At 37.8% G+C, this 23,481-nt stretch overlaps 1 protein-coding gene across 1 annotated transcript; it reads right to left on the reverse strand.

Annotated features, from left to right (window-relative positions):
• Positions 1 to 487: 487 nt before the first annotated feature.
• On the reverse strand, positions 488 to 23,438 carry LOC101850951 (ectonucleoside triphosphate diphosphohydrolase 2). Its single transcript, XM_005097458.3, has 12 exons — positions 23,231 to 23,438; positions 19,491 to 19,784; positions 17,086 to 17,216; positions 16,080 to 16,200; positions 13,590 to 13,740; positions 12,141 to 12,312; positions 10,521 to 10,760; positions 9,534 to 9,692; positions 8,884 to 9,030; positions 8,227 to 8,346; positions 7,106 to 7,246; positions 488 to 5,873 (listed from the first exon to the last, which is right to left on the reverse strand). The coding sequence occupies exons 2-12, from the start codon at positions 19,741 to 19,743 to the stop codon at positions 5,643 to 5,645; spliced, it is 1,866 nt and encodes a 621-aa protein (XP_005097515.1). The 5' UTR covers positions 19,744 to 19,784; positions 23,231 to 23,438; the 3' UTR covers positions 488 to 5,642.
• Positions 23,439 to 23,481: the final 43 nt, after the last annotated feature.

The raw sequence follows: 23,481 nt of genomic DNA on the forward strand, positions 1-23,481 counted from the left end.
CAGGGATTGATTGAGAGGCCAAACACCTCTAGGCCACGAGAGCCCCCCTAACATCTCTAATCTTCGGCACTTATATTCTTATATATGACCTTATTGTGTAGCAAATGCAGTAAAACTCTTGCCAAATGTAAACTAAACTCACTTTAGTAATGCCTCTATCATCGGTCTATTATGACCTACTTTTGTTGCAAGTGCCATAAACTCACTAAACCAAACAAATCTTTACGAAAAGAGGTAGATGACAGCAAAAAACAAAATAAAAACAATGACATTTGCCGCAACCCTTTCTAAACTGAAAAAAAGTCTGACAGTGTCGCAGATTTTGGTTTAAGCACACGCCACTGCAGTTTATTTCTTTGTTATTCTGCCCAGCTCCACCCTTATTCTTTAAATTGAAAATGGTTACTGGAACCAGGTGGATTTCTGGGGTTTTAATTTCTCTGAAGATTTTATGAGTGTAAAACAAAAGTAAACAAGCAATATGACATTAAATGATGAAAGAAATCTTTTATTTGGAATCTGGAAGTGGTACACATGTGTTTATTATTATGCTTTTCGTAGGCAAACTTCCACATAAAAATGGCAAGGCTCACATACTCTACATAGTTTAAAGTTATAGCAAAACATGATGCTCAACTTCTCTAGCACCACTAAATGAAAAACTAAAGCTGTGACACATGCAATGTCTAGTGTAAATTAAGTAAATAAACCAGCAACAGACCACCCATCGTCCGTTACCCAACAGATTTTTTTGGACTGAATGGGTCCACAACACAAATTTACTGCTAATAAATCGGAATGAGTCAAAATCTTTCCAGTCCAGTCAACATTTTATATGATAGACCTAAGCCTTATGTTGGGACCAAATACTGGTTTTGTAATACGGGGCCTTTGTAATATCACACACAAGGAATGCAAAGACTATAATGGCTGGTCAATAACAGAATCAATCTAAATCACAGGAGAAATGGGAGCTCAGGGTGCCAGCCCACAGACCGCAGAAAGCAATGGAATTGGAATGGTACACAATTTTCCATCATTCATTATAATTATCCGTGAAAAAAGGTGCAATGGACAGGATATTCATAGCCTTGTATTGCTTTGCAGCAGTTTCTGCACCCATATACTACATCTATGCAACAGACAGTCATGACAACCTACAAAACAGATCCCTTACCGCATGCGCTTTTTTTCAACGTTGTCAGTAAGTGGAGATACTTTTTCATCTCATGTTGAATGTTCGCTCTTCCAATTTAATGCGAAACCACTTTTCAAAGAGATGAGTGTGTGTGTGTCTGTGAGAGAGGGAGAAAGACACAGAGATAGATTGATACACAGATGATAGAGAGACAGAGTGAGAGTGCTGTCTGACTTTCCCAGTTGTGTGACGGCTGCTGTGGTTTATAACTACTGGCAGAAAAAGATTCTTGTGAAACTTCCAAAACGCGTGATCTGTACATTACGAGGTCAACCAAACGGACAGAAATGCACTTGTGAAAAAATTTCCACTGTAAAATGTTAATGGTCTGTGGGCGGGCAGCCTCCCTGAATAAGTTCTAAAAATATATAATAATAATATTTATCCCAAGACTTGCGCGTTCAGCTTGGACAATAGAAAAGATAGCAGTGTTTTAAAAGTGATATCGTTACATAATCAAGAATTCAATGGGAAGGTAATTTGTGGTGTATTTTAGCAAAGTTGATAAAAGAACATCAAATGGTACAAATCATCATAGTCATCATACAGTCAATTGGTAATAGCAAAAATTTACTTACTATAAAAATACATTGTGCTTGATCAACTTCGCAACTCATCCTTTGCATTCTCGACTAATCATCTTTTCATTCACTCACACTCTCAAGCGACATTCCTTTTCTGTGAACGTATCTGTTTCAGTGTAGTGTGTAGACAGGCACAAGCTTAATCAATATAATCATGCACATAATTAATTGTATTTTTGAGAAGTATCCCAGGCTTTGGGTTATAAACGAGGGATTGAACATAAATAGTGATTTTTTTTTCACTTTTAGAAAATGAAATAGCACATATTTCAAGGTCCTTTTTTCATAGGAATATATGAACATTTTACAGCAGTAGAATTGAATAAGAAAAATATATAGAAAAACATTTTGAGCAGTGAAATATGTTTCACAAATGCACATTAAAATAAAAAATTTGACAGACACCTACAAAGTAAAAAAATTAACAAAAAGTGGCATAAGACGCAATTGTGAAAATAAAAAAGACAAAGGTTAATTTCTGCAGAACACACACAAAAAATTCTAAAAATTAAAAAAATATTTACAGTACAGGCATTGAAACACCCTGAAAAATTGCACTCTCAACCTAGACCATAACACAGAGCTGACTTACTTTTATCATTTCCTCATGGGACTGAAAAATTGCCCTCTCAACCTAAATCAAACCACAGGATAGACTTTATTTTCTCCTCCAATTTTGCTGAGGATGACATATTGTTTTTTTAAAAAAAAGATGATGACTTCAAATAATTTGCCAAATTTAGTGTGGTTTCCTGGGGTTTTCCATCACAGTGAAACTTAACAGACATGACTTGCTCTTGATCTACTGATTATGCACACTCTCAGAAGCCAGCCCACAGTGTGACAAGACAAAGTCACAGATGGAGTCCCCAAGGGAGGGGGTGAAAGGGGCAGAGGGATCTCTCGAAACAGAACTTTTCCATGTCTATTGCTTGACAGAAGAACCCTAGTCATTCTGGATATAACTTGAGGAAATTTCACAGCACTATAAAGAAATATACAGCTAACTGAGAGCTGAGAGCAAATATGATACGAGTACGAGACACCCGGAATTTTTAAAGAGCGACAGAACTTGACTAGGGTTCTCTTTATACAAAGTAAAAAGCTCGGCATTTTCTTTTGGTCTTTTTAACACACTGCCAAGCCAATTTGCTTTCAAAATACAGAGGAAGAAAAACTTTCTACCTTTTAACTTAAGTTAATATAAGAAAATATTACAATTTCTCTTACAATATTTTTGCTCTTTCATGACAGTTTTCAGAGACAAGACAAAAGCATTTTGCATAGATTAACATAATATATCCACTGGACTTCTGCACAAAGCACAAAAGCTGAGTCTTCATCAAAGTTTTCAAACAGCCAAGTTACAATTTAGAAAATCAAACTGACACCAAATCACAACCACAGCATGGGACATGCTAGTACCCAATTCATTAAGCTTTGCGCTTTCATGAACCATGGTTTGAGAGCATATCGACGGCTCAGTGTAAAACTCTGTCATACATAACTTTTCAAAATGGCATATGGTGGAGTCTTACACTAAGCAGCTGATATATTCACTGAAACATATAAGTGAACCGTTTTTTAAATTGCCAGACATGTAATGATTGTCACAGTAAGTGACAGTATAATAAGAGGAAAGATAATCAATGCGGTGTAGTTCCCCTGTAGTAAATTTGTACAAAATAAAGCTTTTCTTTGCATGACAATAGCTTAAATCTCAATTCCACAGAAAAAAATTTCGCTTCACACCATTTTTTTGATTTGATAAAAACACAAGCTGTACTTTAAGCAGAGTCCACACAGCATTGTACATGTACGTATCACTTTGTAAATATATTGGAGTCTGCTTAAATCGAACACAGTTAATAGATCTGAAAACAGCCTTAAACCGAAAGAAAACATCCCTAATTTTTTTCTTACATTTGAGTAACCACTTTAAACCAAAATCCGCAGAAAATCTGGTGGTCACGCAGATTTCTGTTTAAGGCTGTTAAGCGGACCTCATAGTATATTGTTATTGTAAAAAAAGGTAGCAACAAAGCCCAGAGCTTGCAATGCAAACGAAGTTAAAATGTGACCTTTCATAAAACCCCTTCCAAGTGGGGCAGAAGAGATGTGTGTGAAGAAGGTGATGGAGACAAAAGTTCTGAGGATGTTCTGTGCATATATAATGGTGGAGTCTGCTTAAACCAAAATCAGCAGGAGCGCCGGATTTCCTTTTGGTTTACCGCTGTTTTCAGATTACTGTGTTCGGTTCAAGTTCAAGTGGACTCTACTATACACCCTGTTTGGCAGTCAGGAGGACAGCTGTTGTAAGTTCCTTATGGTCTTCTCAAGAGCTTGCAGAATTTCTATCAGTTACCAACAGTGTGTGAACTTTTGCAAGTTTCATTAGGACTCACTTAACCAAAGTCCATTGTACACTATGAAATCCAAAAACGAACAACAAAGCCAGCATGCTTTAAAAAAAGTTGGCATTGAATATTGAATGGCATAAAAGCACTTGTGCATAATACAAACAGAAGAAGTGATCTCACAAAACTAACAACACTAAAGTGAAGAACATTCCCCCCCCCCCCGATAAACTACAACCACCAAAACAATTTTAATATGGCATATGACAGTCCCAAACCTGTATAAACACAAAGGGAAAATGTAAACAGACCCTTGTCACTAGTCCCAAGCCTGTAAAAACTGGGTAGACTGTCAACGAAACCAGTTGTCAAACAAGTATGGCAGCAGACCATCGATTGAGCTAGAAACATCGCTGTTGACTGTCAACTAAACGGGTTGCCACATCCAAACCACTTCTTAAAAAGCCAAGAGTTACTTCTCTGCCTCATCTAGTAGCAAGAAAAAAGTTAATTCGGTACTTTCCAATTTAAAAAAATGAACCCTGCAAAAAACACCTGTTAAACTTTTTACCCTCTCAGACTTTTTGGCGTGTAGCAATGAAACTGACATGTGTATCACTTGCTAAAGAGTATGCTACACATGTGACTGACAATAAGATCTTGTCTAGAGAGTCAAGCAGATATACGTATTGATTGTCAGCTCTTAACTGAGATGCACAACAAAAGACAACACCCAAAAACCCTGCCTATATATATCCGTTGAATAAAACACATATCATCTACACACATTTTGATTGACAATAAACATTCTACTTGTGATATGATATTACTTGGTAAAAGCAGATATTTCATTTACTCATTAAGACTGAACTGGCCATATATATCTGGCAGTTTTTAAAATTACTTTCCTGACATCGGTAAGAAAAAGAACGAGGGTAAAAGCTTTGACATTTCTAAACCAGTCTCATTCATTACGCCACACAAGAGCTAAACCATTTTTCTCAGCCTGTGAATAAGAGGTCATTCCAGTTCAAGTGTTCTGGTAGCTTAAAATAATCTAACCCCCCCCCCCCCCCCCCCCCTCATATTCCGTTTTCAAGTTTAAATCCTCACAGAAAAACGGTTGGTATTTGAGTAAGAAATAAGATGTGTTTTGGTTCATGTTTATGTACACAACAAGGAACACAAAGAGGAAGCCCATTCACTTCTACCTTTGCTTGGACCCTCTACAGAATTTTTTTTTTAACACCGCCTAAAAATATTGCATCCTCCTGTGCGAGCCAGGAATCTGAGTGCACAGTCTCAGCAAGCTAATCATGAACATGTTAACAATGAAAATATGGAGTACCGCACTAGAATGTCGACATAGCAGAAGAAGAATCAATGATATGAACAGCCTTAATTGCACCCTGATTTCAAGTAACTCACAAACATCACAGATAAGTACAAACCAAAGCTCCAAACAGGAAGCAATACATTGCTTTTTCTTTTCTCCTTTCCTACTTAAATGGCACCATAAGAGTCCATCCTTTTGTACCTGCGGTGACTCAACATGCCCTTCATCCTTCTTCCCTGGACAGCTAATCCCACACTGACCATGATGAAAAGAATAAAGAGCACCATGAGAAGGGAAAAGGTCAGCGTTTCCATCGTTGCTTCAGGGTACTCGGACGGGTAGTCACCACTCTCGTTGAGGACAAAGCCCAAGGTCCAGCCGACTTCTGTGCTAAAGATCTGAAACAGACATCGGGTACAGAGGTCATTGCAAATGCATGGTATTTACTTGGGGGGGGGGGATGCTGTAGGTGTAAGAAGAGATCCAGTAATAATAATCTCCGAAACTTATAATTTATCTATAAAATAATAATCCAGAAAACAATAAACAATTTGTTTACGTACTGTAATTTCCAGTGCGTAGCTGTCAACTTTTCAAAACCAAAAGAACACCCCCAGACTCTAAGTACACGGCCGGTCAAGATGGTGGGCATTAGGCTAGACCAGTAAACCGCCCCCAAACCCTCCACACACACTTTTTCTACATTCACTAAATTTAAGGTATCAAAAGCAGACCTGCAACAATTAAGTCAGAAATGTTTAGTAAAGGTCTCTCCATTTGATGTATGGGCTTTGTTATCATTATTATTAATTCGCAAATCCTGTTTTGAAAGTTCATAATTTTTCTTTAGCATTGGCAAGGTCAGGTGTATCTTCTGACACAAAAACAGACTTCCGTACTCAGACCTTGAAAAATATATTGAATAAATTTCTTACAAACTGGTCAGTAGCTATATGCTAGTGTAATAGTGACTCACTGTTGTGTGTGCCTGTTAAACAAGGCTCTTTGTCCGAAAGGTCAAATGTGAAATTTTTCACAATTAGTCTTTTAAACAAGCTTTTTTTGTGGTGTTTACTAATGGACCAATACTGAAGTCAAGTGAGAAGCCCATAAGCCGTGTACTTTCACAAGAGGAAATGAAGCTTAGACTTCAAATGTTCAAAATATGGCAAACTTTGCTCTGCCAGAATTGGTCTCTTTGGCCATTGCAGAGGACCCAAATGGTCTAAGAGGTCTTAATCCTTATTTCTCGTATTCCTCTCTAGAAATGTTTTCCTCTGCAGATACATTGGTCATCACCAGACATTAAGGGGTGAACTATAATTAAACAATTTGCCGATCATCATTTTCATGCTTTTGTCTGTAAAAGGCAAGCAATGGTTTAGATCCACAGCTTATTTCAAACAGTTACAAAGGATGAAGCTGCCCAATTTCTATAATCCACATTCCCCATATTCCCTGACTTAATGAAAAAGGAGAAGTTGCATTGTTTAGCATTTTTTAAAACATAGATTTGTTTAGATATGAGTGATGAGTATGAAAAAGTCAAGACAAAAGTAACTGAATTCCCAATTTACAATTTTTTTTAAAAATCCTCAAAAGGAGTTAACTTTAAATGGCTACAACATACCTTGTTCACGAACTGGATTCCCTTCCAGGAAGCATCTGTGAACTTGTATCCATCATAGAGCAAAGTGTTCATGTAGACAGACTGCATGCAGTACCAGGGCAAGTTCTCTTTTACCTTCCCTTTGGCTGGTATCTCTTGAACCTGTTATGGGCCATAAAATGAAAGTATAATCGAAATTGTCTAAGATGGCCACCGGCAGTCGAGGAGAAAAGCGGTTGTCTTAGACAGGTGGATGTCTTAGACAAAGTCATCATAACGTAAAAAAGAAAAAATGCAAGGGGAGAAGTGGGAAGTGTCTGTCTGTACAGGTGATAGTCTTGGACAGGTGGCCGTTACGGCAGTTTCGACCGTACTCTCAACTTACTGTCAATCATTATGGAGCCTTGTATTTTCAGCCAAACATAGATCTAATAGTACTTTGTACTTTTCATTTCCACGTGTTCTGCAATTCATAGAGGTGCTTACTGCTCTTTGCCAACAATAAAGACGCTTTGCACTTCCTGCCCAACATAATGGCACTATTTACTTCAACATCGTCCAGCCGTAACATGTGTCAGACTTTTAAAAAGAAAACTGTCTCTTTCACCAAATTTAGTTTTAACTTGTTACAATTACTTAATGCATGTATGCACACTTAAATGTGTCTTTAACTAGATGTTTTGAAAATGACAAAATGTAAACAGTTTTCACATACTTCACATGCAAGATTTTTATAAGCCTACGTTTGTCCTTTTAAACTTGATACGTTTTGACGGAAATGGAAACCATAAACTTTTCCTGGGGCTGACATGACCATTACTGTGCCTATAGCGCTATAAAACGCCTACCACATCATACCATTTGTTTTACTCTCTGCCAAACAGAATAGCTCTTTGCCAAACAGAATAGCTCTTTGCATCTGCATCCAAACATGATTGCAACTCTAAAACACCATGATACCATGAGCTTTCTAAAGAACATGCAGGAACTTGACAATGACAAAAACAATCTTTATTCATCTCACGGGGAGAAATTTGTCTTGGTCGTTTACAATAGCAAAACCACACTAGTGATATCAAGACTGAGCTATGATAGCAGCATTTGACAGTGAACTCAAATATGAAATTATGGTCAACACTTACTTCTTTCCACGTCATGCCGCAGAGGGAATTGATAGCGCTGTCAAGTTTTTTGTGGTCAAAAACAGAACTGTTGGTGGTTAGATTCAGGAAAGCCGAAATGTAATAGTAACTGGAAAATGCCTGAGGAGTAGAAAATAATACCTTTTGAAGCACCTGAAATGTGTTGTTTCTCAGATATTTACCATTCATATGTAAAAACCGTTCTCACATAACATTCATGTGAGAAAGGCCTCACAGCTTGAATATGTTGTTCTATTTTGAACCATTTTTATTCAAAGGAACAGGTCATATTCAAAATTACTCCTTAGAGTTATGCCTGTAGTTATTGGGGTTATGCATTTCTGTCCCATGACACTGAGTCTGAGTATAAACAGAAGTAGTAAAAGTGAGTTTGAGCAATCAAAGAGTAAGACATTATGTTCAAGCACTTCAATAAAAATGATAAATGAGCACCTTCACCTGTAAGTACTTAGATAACATGGTGTCCAAATTAGTAGTACTATTAGTTCCCCTTCATACGAGAAAAATAAACCCTATAATGTTCCTTTTCTTTCTTCAATTTTCCCCAAACTGCACAGAAACACCGAAGGGAAAAAAAAACAAGTAAAAGAACCTACCAGTGGTACCCTCCAACCACCCGCCCACACTATCACTTACAAAGAATGATCCTGCGACTTCTGGCTGGTAGACTCCGTTGAAAGAACAACTGGAGTAAGGGCAGCCTGTGAAGTTGAACAATGATGACTTCACCAGATCAGTGCATTGGCTGGTATTGCTCTCTCCTACAAATGTGATATTCTGATCCTGAAATCACATAATTCAGATAGAGAAAATTAGGGCGCACAGAAGCTTTTGTAACAATTCAAATGTTTCAAAATCCATCATAAACAACTTTGGTTTAAATTCACAGTTTACATCAATTTAACACCTGTATTATATCATAACAATAACATCAGTATGATACTTAATAATACAAATTGAGACTTTACAACCACAAAATAACCTTTATGTCCCATACCTTTCTAACCCTGTCTTTCAGTTTTATCTCCATGTCTCATAGCAAAAAAAGAACCCTCAGGAAACTAAACAATAATTCTGCTTCGAAATCTTATAAATGATAAGTCTCTGGGTGGTTTTCACAGTCCACAATAATCGTGAGCATTCCCATCAGTCACAAGCAACTGGAATTCTTTGTTTGGAATTCTTAAGAGAGTTAAGAGAAAGAGAAAAAAAAAAGGCTGAGACCATTGACCAAAAAAGAGTACAGCAATATATATATATATTGAAACACAAGTTAATTTTTTTACCAGATCAACGTCTCCACTTGGAAGGATAGAAGAGCCAAAAGACTGTTTGCCAGCAGATCCGGACACACATGGAGATGCAGTTATTTCTTTGTACGTTTTCGTAGTATTGAAACCGCTGGGCAGGCATGGGTGCTCGATCTGAGTCTCATTCACATGCTCCTGGAGAAGACAAGTCATTCTGAGAGACATCTTAAAACCAGTGCTACATCTCTGCTTTTGTTAAAGTATAAAGTATAATAAAGCCCTATTTGACACAATGTTGTCACTCATTTCGACGTTGGAGCACTTGTTCCACCTTCATTACATCCACCTGGGGGGAAATTCGAGAAGGCAAATAACCCCCAAAAAACAAAACAACAAACAAACAAAAACAAAAAAAACCCCAGGCAGGAACTAAATTCCATACATCTCATCTGCTAAATCTGCCAAGTTTAGAAATAAATGGTCTCATCAACAATTAGAAGAACCAACATAAGTTTTAGAGAACCAAAAAATGTTGTCACAGCTTTTTCTACTTTACCCCACTCCCTCAGTAAGTATACATGACATGATCAAATGATGGGCTATTACTTTATCCATCATATTGCCCCAGTACAATCCCAATTTACCTCCCCTGTATTATTTATTTACTTTTTTAAAAGGGGGAAATTAACTCTTGATTTTACAATACTTTGAGAAGCAAGTCCTTGATCCCGAATGTCCTCTTTACAAGAAAAACCAAACCAAACTGCTCATTTTTTCTTATTCCTTAATAGTACTTTCTTTTCAGCTATAGCAAACTGCATCTTGAGGCCCCAACTTACAAAAGAGAAAACTATTTATAAAGGAAACGGATTCACAAAACAAAAGTTACACCCAGTACAATATTGACATTGTCAGGTCTTTGCACTAGCACTTAAGGGTATGTAAAAACAAGCATACAAGCATATGTAACACACAAAACAACATCATAACAACACACATACTCACAGTACGACATCAACAAACCTGGAACAAGGCCGCAAGAATTCTGTTGGTGACTTGCTGCACTCCATAGCACAAATAACTGTGGGTGTAAACAGTGTAGTTGGTGCCATAGAGCTGCAGGACTCTGCCAAAGCCTTCAGGCATTGTTGTGCCTTTAAGGGGCATGAAGGTGATTTGAGTGGAAGCTCCACCCAGGTCAAGAGCCCCAACGCTTGGAACAATGGTGCGGGCAGGGATACCACCGTTCAGACCTGGTCGTTGCTGTCAAGAGTAAGAGATAAAATGTTTTATGGAAAAAAATGACACGTTTTGTATATTTGAGCAAAGAGAAGCGCAAAACGATAATTATCATTTTTATCTGAGAAAATACAAGAAAGGAAGCAACAACCCCAATTTCACTACATGGAACAATAAAGTATAAGTTGTTTATTTATTTATAACACACATTAGAGGGAAAGAGAAAATGTATGACCTGCCAGTGGCACCCTCAAACCACCTCTGAAAAATTATACAGACAAACAATTTGTTAAAGATAAAAAGGTTTTAAAATCTGCCATCTCTCTTTATGATTTTAAAGAGTAATTACACTGAGTAACTGTAATTTTACATTTTCTACACAAGGTTAAGTAAGTAAGCTATAAGTGGTTAGAACAATGGTTAACTGATTTCTATTAATATCCATCCCGCTTGTTGTTGTTGTTGTTATCAATCCATATTTCTATGAAATATTTATTAAGTTATTTATGTATTTACCTATTTACGTATGTACTGATTAATTCATTAATTCATTTAGCTTGACAGTAAGATCTCAATTAGCAAATTTTCTTTTTCTTTTTCTTTTTCTTTTTACAATTTTGAAAATGCTGCTACATATTGCAATTTCCCCTTACCCAAACTTCCTAGTGTTACCAAACACAACTTTTCTCCAGTCGTTGGTTATAATTGGGTCACCCATTCCAGAGAATAATACCATTAATTCTTCATTGTTACTTTCTAATATTCTTTTCAATCTGATAAAAACTAAGCAGATTCATAAAAACAAACAGGATGTATTGACTGTAAATCATATGTGGTTCTCCAACACAAATAAATGTTTCTTATCATTTTGCATTCCACTAATCATTTCACAGATCTAGTCAAAGATGAAAAAAGAACAATTTAAAAGAAAAACACCCCCCCCCCCCCCCAGTTATAATCATAACCAAAATGCTCATACATTTGAGAAGTGAAAAAGTACAAATTAGCTTATTTGTTAAAACTCCTAACAACTATAAGAACTTGGAAGTAGTCAATAGAAATGTTAAATTTAGTGTTACAAAATGTTACTATGACAAACAGTGCAAATTTGCGGGAAAAATTATGTTTTGAGTTTAAAAGTCGTTCTTGGTATGAAATCAGAATAAAGTGAGAATCACAACTTTCACATGTGCCAAACATGATCACGTAACAGAATACTATCACCACCAAAGCATTATTGTATTAATAAGATGAATATTTGGAGTAATTTTCTTTTGGTCAGAACACAACATTTTATGTTACTGTAGTACTGTATTGTAAAGTGCTAAGAGCCTGAGTACTTTAATCGGGGTTGAGCGCTATATAAATTTCATTTACTATTATCATCGAATTTTCAGTGCTTACCACATCAAAAGAATTTGTGATATAATTGCTCGTAATCCATGAGAAAGAACCCTCATCAAAGCCAGAGATTATGCGCACAGCTTCATTGGGAGCTACAAACTTGAAACCAGAGCCTTTGAAGGTATTTCGTACTGACTCAAGTATTGCCTTGGTTTCATTTGGATTGCTTTCCCTGAAAATAAAATTAAACAAAATTCAGTAGGAAAGTAGGAATGCCAAACAAGGAAACAATTCAGAATCAGAATGAGATTTTCAAATTAGTGAAACGATTATGTAGAATTCTTCAAATCACTGAAAGTCATGATCCCAATATTAGATGAGGCAGACTCTATGAAAACATGTAAGACCACAAAGGCAGAGCAAACAACTTCTATGCGTATGAAACACATTTCACAGCAAGCAAAACTGAGTAATGTCAGGTGGAAGAGTTTTAAATCTTAAGGATATACACATGTATATGTATGTGTGTATGAGTATATAAATATATATTTTTAATGTACTGCTCTGCTAGGTTTGAAAATCAAGTAAACTAATCATAAGTGACTAGTTCATCCCAGACCTGCACCATTTTGACAATAAATATAACAATAATAACTGCATTTATGTAGCATTTATTCATGCTCTTCAGAATGTTCTATACACTCTATAACGAAACGACATGTATTACTATCCTAGCAGACCTCAGAACACTAAGAAACATCCTCAGTTTCCTGGGAAGCATACAAAGCAAGCTGCAGATTGTACATGCTCAAAAACTATCAAATTGACAAGATCTTTCACTGTCTGTCGCCTGGTACCCATTCCTACCTGGATGAAGTGAGGAAAATTTGTGTAAAATGCCTTTCCCAATTACACAACATTGAACCCCTGAAGGGATTCAAACCCACGACCTTACAGTTGCTAGAGCGAGAGCCTAATCACTAAGACACTGATGTTCAAAAGATAAAAGGGTGAGCATCATGCTTTGAATGTGAGAGCAGAAAGTTTCCACAATACATTTTGCTAGCTCATGATATCTTTGCTTTAACTATCATTATGACTACCACCATTGCACTCGAAGAGTGACGTCAGGTGCTTTTAATTCCCAAACGTGCGTGATCTAGCACTGAGGTCATAGGGCTCATAATTGAAAAGTCATGGGTTCAAATCTTGTCAAAGGCCTGGCATTGTGTCCTGGGCAAGTCACTTTACACAAATTTCCTAACTTCACTAAGGAGGGAATGGGAACTGGCCTCCTGACAGCAAAAGATGTTTGAGTACTTAATCAGCTGCCTGCACTGTATGCTTCTCGGGAAGCCAAAAATATTTCTGAATGATCTAAGGTCTGCTGGGGTAAAAATAGTTATATACCACATAGAGCATGGCTACGCACTATATACATACAATTCTTATTAAAGTTGATCTACACACAAAAAAGGCCACCCTAGTCTATTCTATTTTTCAGCATACTTTAAAAGTCTCATTCCTGCTGTAGCTCCCAGATAGACGGGTGTGGTGCTGTGTTTGTGTTGAGGTATCATATCCTTGGCCTTCTGCAAACACGTTTCCAAAGACTTGCCCGCATCATTTGGATGATTAACATAGGAAGAAATGGCACCTCCTGAAGAAATAAAAATATAAGTACAGTCGAACCTGCCCTGACGGCCACCCCTATAAGACGGTCACCTGTACAAACGGCCACTTTCCATTTCCCCTCTTGCGTTTTTTCTATATAATTTAACTGTGTAAAACGGGCACCTGCCCAACGCGGCCGCGGCCACCATGTTTTACCACACAACCCCTATCACACTAAGCAATAACACCTGTCTTAGACGGCCACCTTAGTGACTCCATTACGTTTTGTCATAAATTGTGCACTAGCCCCTGGCGTTGTGAGCGAGCCGTCATAACCCAACCACTTGTCACTGTTGTTAGGTAGTCCTTCCAACCGATCATGTTGCGTAGGCCCCTCCCACTGTTGACCAATAGGTACCAATTTTCAGCTGCTGGTGAGGTAAGTGTGTGATCCCTCATTACCCATAAGCCCTGCCCAGAACTCATACACAAATCGTAAGTGAGATGAGTGTTCACTGTTTACCCAGTCTGTAACAAAGTAACAAAGGACATCAATATGAACTTGCGACAGAAGCGTCGCTCGTTCTCCGAGTGGTGGCAATCCATGTGTTAGTTTTAACATGGCATTCGGTCTTCCTCGTCTTATACATTTCGTATTATTGTCACCCTTGCGCAAAATTAGCAACAAAATAAAAATAACAAACAAAATACAAACCAACAACAATAATACGGCTACTTTCGATAGGGACTTCAGATGGGAATGGTTTGTTTTCTTCATCTTGATCAGTCCTGCCTAAGACGGCCACCTGTCTTATACAGCCACTTTTCTCCTTGACAGTGGGTGGCCGTCTTACACAGGTTTGACAGTATTTACATCAGTGTATTTGACATGACATCCAGATCACAATAGCAAAAGCATATAAATGAAGCATTGTGGTAAAATCAGGTGCTCGTCAAAAGAATAAATTGGAGAAACCAGCACTTTTAACTGGTTTGACAAATTTTATCATATCTTGGGTTTTTGGCTCTAGACCTTTTATGTCCTTTTAAAAACACATTTCTTTGTGGATTTTAGTGAAAACTCTGGATTGAAGGCACAAAACCTGTAAAAATGGCAGTTTACAGAGATTCTCAAGCTAAGGAAGTTACCAAACTTTGGCGGCCATTTTTCTGCTAATTTTACCTATGACATCAGGCGACCCCCACCTCCTTCAATCGCAAATATCTCAACTTCTAAGATAGATGGGTAGTTTTTCATCAAAAGCAAGACGAATGAACACACTTAAAAATAATACTAATAACTCCACACGCTAAAAAGTTGATGAGCGCCTGAACCCGCCGCCTCGTAAAAAACATATATGAACAAAGCTACACAGGCTATAGCTTGTACATGAGCATCTGTCCATGTTTAAAAAATTCTAATTCATTTATATATTGATCGATGTGTGTGCAACTATGCATGGCACGCCTGTAGGCCAGTGACCAAACAAAAATACTTTTTTCCAAAAATAGTTATCCAGTAACAAAAAAGTCTCTTCACTTGGGCCCTATATTAAACACTCTCCATTGGGTTCACCCACAGGATCACTACAATAAATGATTTTTAGTTATCTAGCCTACAAATTGCTCATTTTGAGACAGCGATACCACCCTGCCCCTACATTTCAGTGTGAGCTTGTTGATTTCACCCCAAGACCATCTACACATCTTCATGTGAGTCTCGAAAAGTACTCACCTATCTGTTGTACTGTGTTTCATAGGCATGCGTTAGAGTGTGGTGTTGATGGAAATAGGTCAATTTTTAATGTTTTAAGTGTCTGAAGTAAATCTCCTATTATTTTTTTACCCGCTTCAAGGCTAACATCAAAGAAAATGTGTCGGAACTTTAGTTTCAGCGACCTTCATTAATGGGCTTCTAGATTTTGCTGGTCATCAAACTTTTAGACTCACATGCAAAGACCTGAGAATATTAAACGGAGCCATTTGTTTTTATCTTGTTATAACCACAGACAGACAAAGTGAACAAGCTATACCACTGTTACAAAATGAGCAGCTCAAACAGGCCCTAATCTCTTAAAATAAGATTGGAAAACTACACCTGCACAATCGAACTTCTTCAGTCCATATAAAATACCCAGTCTCCACAATTTTAGTGCCTTAAATAATGGTTCGTTCAAAATAAATAAGGGAATCTTCATCATAAAGAACATTCTAGTTGGAATTCCTGAACTTGGCAGAAAAGTATCCACAGAACCTGTACATGTTGAAGCTGGGCTCTACCTAGAAGCACAGTGCTTTACAAACTTTCTTATGTGATGCATGATAAAATCTAAATATTCCTCTAATGCACGCCTTTTTGAATATATCTAAGACAGATTGACATACCTATCACATCACATTTTTCTCCTGCTTGAGCAGCAAGTGCAGTGCCATTGAACTTTGAACCTTCCCACTTGTAGATGAACATTGAGGTGTGAGTTGAGCCAGCATCAAACACAATGGCGTACTGGAAAAAACAATTGAAAGAATTGAAAACCCAAATCCAGAGTTTTAGTTGCTTTAAAAAAAAAAGTTTTAGTAAGATTTTTACAGCACATGTAATACAATACTAGGTCATATAAATGCCAAAGATTAGAGGTGTTACAAGAAAGTAACAAACACAAAAAAGGAGGAGAGATAGGGAAGATAGATGTTTGATAGGAAAGAAGGAGCAAACCACACCAGAGTACCCGCCAACCACCCGCATCCATAGTCTATACTTCCCCTAGCAATTATGACAAAACATTCTATTTCATGTGTTAGGTGAGTCAGCTATTGAGTGCATCCGTGTTGAAGTTTTTGCTTACTAAGTGCCATGAACAAAGGACAGAAAAGTATAATTGCTTGCTTCCTGTTGTACCCTCTGACAAAAGGGGAAGCAACAAAATACTTCCATTCCAGTCTATTCACATCAATTCTCTACTAAAAGGTAGCCTTGGTGGTCTCAACAAGATTCTAAATACCCTTTCTACAGAGTCGGGGCCATGCGCACTTGAGTGCCCCTCATCTAGATTTCACGGAAGGCATTCTTGTTTTACTGCTTTCTGATAATTTTCTCATGGCTATATATTATATAGATTTTGTTTGGACAGGGTCAAGCAAGAAGATTCAAAGTGCATTCAGCATATTATACTTTGCAGTGCAACAGATGAATAAAACTTCATTAAAAAATCTTTTAACCATATACTTATAAGAATTAAAAGTCCATAATATAATATTCTAACATCTATTAATCCAGCTAACAAAGAGGTAAGCTGAGTGGAACCAAAAAAATATTTCTATACTCAGTCAATGACAAACATTCACATCCCTTTAACTGAAACTAAAACAGAAAGTCTGTATTACCACTCACGTCAATTACTGCTTGTGTGTCTTTGAATCGAATGACACAGATGGCAGTTATACCTGCAGCACCTATGATGAAGCTAAGAATGGCCAAAAACCAAAACAAACTGCATCGGAAAGGTGTTTTTGTCTCCACATCTGTAAAAAAACATTTTTAAGAAATTGTCAATAGTTATAAAGCGCATAGAGTATGCTGTTGAGCATTGGTACGCGCTACATTTATATATTATTTATTACTCTACAGCTCCAGAGGATAAAACTAACTCAACTATAGTTGAAACTGCCTTAAAAGAAACCTATCCAAGACGGAAACCTGTCATAGTGGCTTCCCCCTTGATAAATTTCTCTATAATACACCTAAGACTGCAACCTGCTCAACCCGGAAACAGAGAGTAAAATTCCCTCCCAAGGGAGGATTTTAACCAGTCTAAGATGAAAATGCTTTGCCCGCTTAGCCCTGACTTGAAACAAAACTCCCAAATTTGGTATCATTGGTTCTAATCTTTAAGACATGCAGCCAGGTGAGGAAGGGGAAAGGGAAGCTGTTTGGGGGTAGCTATTACCCCATCCATGTGAGGCCTGAGTGGACTGCCTACCATCCTGACTGTATAGCTAGCAGAGAAAAAAGTTTGGTGAATTGTTGTTACATGCAGGGTGTAAGTTTGGCATGACATTGGTTGATTGTGCTTTTTTAAAGAAGGATGGGGTTAAGCGTGGAAACAAAGGAGACATTCAGTCGTTTCTGTTTTTAATTGGTGGTCCTATGAGATGCAAGATCTGGTGGCAATGGATAAGTAAAACTGATGTATACCATTACCAGAAAAGCTACGAAAGCACTTGAGAGTTGTGAAGTTTTCACCACCTCTTCCCGATTGGACTGGCAACCCTTGATCCTACTACCTACGGGCTTGCCCTCTGCCCCCCCCCCCCTAATTTCCCAGTCCAAGAAAGAAAATGTACCAGATGGAACTGTTTCTGGTTCCCTCACGATTCCGCAGAGTACAGGTTCAATTGTACATATACCAAGATAATGTCACAATGTAGAGGATTAATAAGTGAGTTGAGCGTAGAAACTTCACTCTGTACCTCCATACTGTTTGAGATTAAGTATAAAATCATTTGCTAAAAAAGACAACTACATGAGTGAAAATAAAAAAGTTAAAGCACAGAAAATGGAAACCAAAGGTGTCTATATAATTTGTTGACGATATTTAATACAGTAGTCTTCGCCTAAGATCCCACCGCTTACTATCCCGGTTCGCTTGTTGTTATTGATCCAGATCCCGGTTCGCTTAAGATCCCGCTGTTTTAAGAAAACAGAATTTTTACTATACAAAAAGTCACCCCTAAGATCCCACTCTGATTCACTCTGAAGGTCTACATTCGGCTAAGATCCCGCATTTCAGATCATAATTTGCGGAACAAAAACCCGGGCAGGACAGCCGATCAACCAAGAGTGAAAAGTTGAGATCAATAAATTGTCTGTCGCGTCAAAGATCAGCCACTATCGTGAATGTGATCACATACGCAATGTAAAAGTTAAAACTCGATGAAGCGATACAATGTTTGCCCCAGACGGGATTACACCGGGGTGTGAACTGACCGACACGTTTGTTTTCCCCACGAATCGCACTCACACCTGAGCTCTCCCCCTAAACTTATATCACTCGCTGGGTGGGTAGGGCCTACTTTCCCTCTAGGTGGGATCACATTGAACGGTGTACTCCCTTCTTGATCATTGCAGCAGTTGTCTCTACTCCCAAATTTGCGAGACAGACTGTATTTTAATTGGTGTGTTCACAACATAATGGGGTGTAACGAAAAAGGCGGTTGGGGGAGGGGGAGGGGAACACGGTCAGAGACGGAAAGCTATAAATTTTCGGCAGGTAGAGGGGAGGGACAACTGGATAAGCGTAGATCTTGAGACTCATAATAGGATAATAAGTGAAAATGGCACGCCTCATCCCACTATGCACTGTGAAAGGTCATCAAGGTTAACTACTCTTTGCTCGCAATATGCCATAAACCCACAAAGGGGTCACGTCAGTTCATTTTAGAGTGGAGGGAGACCATTTAACAGATTGTGAGCCTTAACATGGGTCACTATAGATTCTTCCCTGGGTTCGTCGGTTAAGATCCCGGTTCGCCTAAGATCTCGCATTTCTTTGCTCCTGAGCACCGGGATCTTAGGCGGAGACTACTGTAATATATAAATGAAGAATGATAATATGAATATTTCAACAGGAACAGCAGAGAACACTAATAACAATAAAAAGGAATAAAAAAGAGCTTACAACACAGTGCCCATACCATCAAACCACCTATTAAGTATAGAATGACTACATTTTGACAGCAAGATAATACAGAAAGAAACAAGAGAGGTACAGAGTGTTCAAAGGTCACTTATATTACCTTCACTTGTCCAATGAAGAAAAGCTCCATCCAGAATACCTGCCCCCTGAAGAGTTTCACTCCTTGACAGGAGATCATGACCCTTGCTTCGCAGGCAGTATTCAGTCCTCAATGGTGTATTTGCTTCTCTGCACAGATCTCGAAGGAGTGCTTCAACAGTAGCATCTGGAGACACTCTCAGACGGAATCGACCCTGGGGTTCATCTGATGGCAGAATACTCTGTACTGTGACTTCAATCTCTTCCATAATCATGCTCTGATTTGCGATTCATCAAAGGAATTGGGAGTTACAACCTGAAATTAATTTTAAAAGTTTTAAAAAGTTTTAGTAGAGGTTTTATGGCACTCGCAACTGCATAAGGTCATATGAGCGGTAGAAGATTAGAGGTGTTACAAGAGAGTAACAAGCATAAAAAAGAAGAAGGGGAGATAAGGACGATAGATGTTTGATAGGAAAGAAAAAGCAAACCACACCAGAGCACCCGCCAACCACCCTCAATTACTTTTTGTTTAAAATACTTTGCTGAACAAATTAGTCTGAAAGAAAGACAAGAAAGGAGCATTTTTATACAGAACAGATGTAAAATCTTAACATTAGATTGGGCCAAAAGTGACTTTCCCTGAAGACATTGAAATGACCAAGGAGTTTGAAAAGTACAAGAGTTTGTTTGTCTCGATGATGCAGTAATAGAAGGGAGTGAGGGAGGGAGAAAGTTGTTCACACCTTTGCAACTGTGCAAAGAGTCACAGTCATAGGAGGGGGAGATATTATAGAGAGGGGCGGAAAAAAGGAAGTTTTAAATTCTTAGCTTGTTACATACAGAGGCTCTTATTATAATCCTTAGGTGACTATCAGAACTAGCTGACTGATGGTGTATATTCAATGCAAAGTCATTGAATGATTCAGTTATTACCTTGATTATATCTAGGCCTACCTATGCTAATATTTTGATCATTTTTAAGTCAAAGAAAGTAACCCCTCCTTAATAGTTTTACAGCCGATCGGATAAAATCTGTCGATTACCTTCTTCATTAAAAAGATTCTTCTCGCAGCGAATGCTATGAACTGTGCACAATGAACTCAGAGTGACACCCATAAGCAGCACAGACACTGGATGCTTTGTCACCATTTATCTCAGCTAAGATAAAAAATGACAAAATATAATTTTCATTATTTTTCTAATTTTCCAAATACTGAAAAAACAATGACAGATTTGTGCACAGCCCTTTCAATGGAAGTAAAATCGTCTCTTAGATCGTTTTTGAGATAAAGAGGTCACATTTTTTCTACTCTGGCCATGCCCTCGGTTTATAGCAAGGTCTACCTTCTTTAGTCTTCATCAATATACTGTAAAATCTACTCAGAAAAAAACAACAACCAAACACAACATGAAATTTTCAATCGCCAAATATAAAAAAGTAATTTGAGTTCATGAAATCAAACCCTTGCACTTTTAAAATATATATGATACTTTTGTCTCTCTCTTTCTGTGTCTCTCTCTTTCATCCAAGTGTATGATTTAAAAGTGCATGTATTCATTCTTTTGAATTCAGGAGAAGATGGAAAAAGAATAATATAATAATATGGAAGTTGAAAAATGGACAGTTTCATAACAAAGAAGAATAGAAGACATGAGAGAAGGAAATAAAAACTGTCCAAATAGATGCTGCTGCCTTCTGTACCTGTGATGTGTTAGCCTCAAACAACAATAAAATAGCAATATATTTATAGGAGAGATGCTTCATGGAAAAATAAAACACAATTAAAAGCCTGAGAATTTATAACATGTACTCTATAGTATTACTTAAGGCAAAATAGTGAATTAAAAATTGTACGCGCCATAGGAACAAGGCTTAACACTAGCACCATAGACACTGTTGTATTACCACATCATACTCTTATATATCGTCACTGTTGCAAGAAAATTGCAAACTGGTTTCACTTTCCTCACAGCAAAAATTAAAAATTAAAGAAGTTCATTTCTAATGAAGACTATGCCACTAAAGATGTAACATTGTCAAATTGTAATTTTAACTATTGGTGTATCATGATTTCAAGGCAAAGTAAGTTTGTCACCATTGTCACTCAGTGTCGTAAAAAAAATTACTATACCTTGTTCACTTTCGTCTGACCGAGTTTAAAACAAGATAAAATGACATGTCTGATAAAAACTTAACTCAAAACTTACCATTACGGGTCTATAAGTTGGATGACCAACAGAATCTAAAAAGCCCATTCAAAAAGATAACTGCAAACTAAGGTTCCGACACACTTTCTTCGATACAAGCCTAACATTGGTCCAAAAAATAATAGGGGATTTACAGCATAGCCTACATAGATCTCTAGATAACATTTAAAAGTTGACCGATTTTCCTCAACACCACACTCTGACGTACTCCTAAGAAACATGATTCAAGAGACAGATTGAGTAATTTTTTAGACTCACGTAGAGCACATAGAGACGTTAAGCAAGCTGGGGAATGAAATCAACAAGCTTACACAGAAATGAGGGGGCAGGGTGGTGTCGCCATCTCGAAATGAGAAATTTGTAGTCTAGGTTACTGTAGGTCATTTATCTTGGGTACGCATCCAAAGAGCGGTTTTCAAAATTGAAGGGCCAAAAAGAGAAAAAAATTTTTGTTTGGTCGCTGGCCAGCAGAAGTAGATCTACCACTCGAAGTTTCTTGAGGTAAATTAATAAATGAGCAAGAATTTTATAACGTGGACAGACGAAAGCGAACATCTAGATGAGTAGCTTGGCCTACTCCATTCAGAATAGTTGTTTTTACTTACGCTGAGCTATGACATGTTACTTTTAATTTACTTGAAAAGTGTTGTTGTTGGGTTTTTTTTAAAGGTGATATTTGTTCGCAATTCCATTCGACTTGCATTGCTTTATTATGGCAAGGCCGTTACTCTCTTAGAGCCAACCCAGCTGTTAACTTAACGGCCACCTCTATTCTCACCCGGAGTGAGAATAGTGCAGGCGAGTCTTGTGGCTATTCTCACCCGGTGCGCGTTCACCAAATTTTGCGTTCACCCTAAACCACAGAATTCTACACTGTGATAACAGAAAAATTGTAGAATTCTGTGCCGTGAACAAACGTTCCATTACAACTGTAGCCTACTAAAAGCGTACAATTTTGTCTGTGGGCGGTGGAGAGAGAGAGAGAAAGAGAGAGAGGAGTAGCGCGAGAATTTCCGGGCAAAACAAAATGGCGACCCGCGTAGTTCGGCTCGATTCGAAAAGTTAAATAGCCGTAGCATCTTTGTAGACAACCAAATTAATTTACTTTTGTGTTTTAACATCATTTTTTAACTTTGTTTTGGTCAATTTGAACGTCCACACCGATAGACAGTATTCAGAAAGAGACAGAGAGAGAGAGAAGAGGGGAGGAGTTGATCTTGGGAGAACTTCCGGGCGGGTGAGAATAGCCACTTTCTAACTTAACATCTCTCTAAATAGACTAGTCTAGATCTAATATCTAGATCTACTACTAAATCTAGTAGATATAGTAGTGACCCTGGTGGTTAGGGTGCCTTCACGAGAAGCCCAGTTTGAGAAGTAGATTCTAGAATCTAGCCTCTATGCCCTAAAACTCTAGTAAAATTGCTCTCTAATCTAAAGTCTAAAGACCAACAAAAGGCTACAAGTTTGAGAAGTATAATGCTAAAACAACATCAATCTGTTTAATAAAATTGCTCCTTCTAAAGACCAACAATTACACACAAGCCTCACACAATATGTTTCACAAGAAAGTTCTGAGTGAGGTGACAGGCCACCTTCTCCCATCAACTTCGTCAAAGCAAATGATAATAGATTGTTATCGCTTGTCAGAATTGCCAGCAGACAGCGCAAAATAAATCAAAACTGTCCAGGTACATCTTGTCTTGCACTTTTTGTAGGCCTAGTTGTGGAAGTTGCTTGTATTTAAATGTAGCCTACCACTTGAAGGCAGCCTTCGAACATCTTTGTTTAAAAAAACCCAC

The sequence above is a fragment of the Aplysia californica genome, unplaced genomic scaffold (assembly GCF_000002075.1).
Source record: "Aplysia californica isolate F4 #8 unplaced genomic scaffold, AplCal3.0 scaffold00155, whole genome shotgun sequence".
NCBI classification, from domain to species: Eukaryota; Metazoa; Mollusca; class Gastropoda; order Aplysiida; family Aplysiidae; genus Aplysia; species Aplysia californica.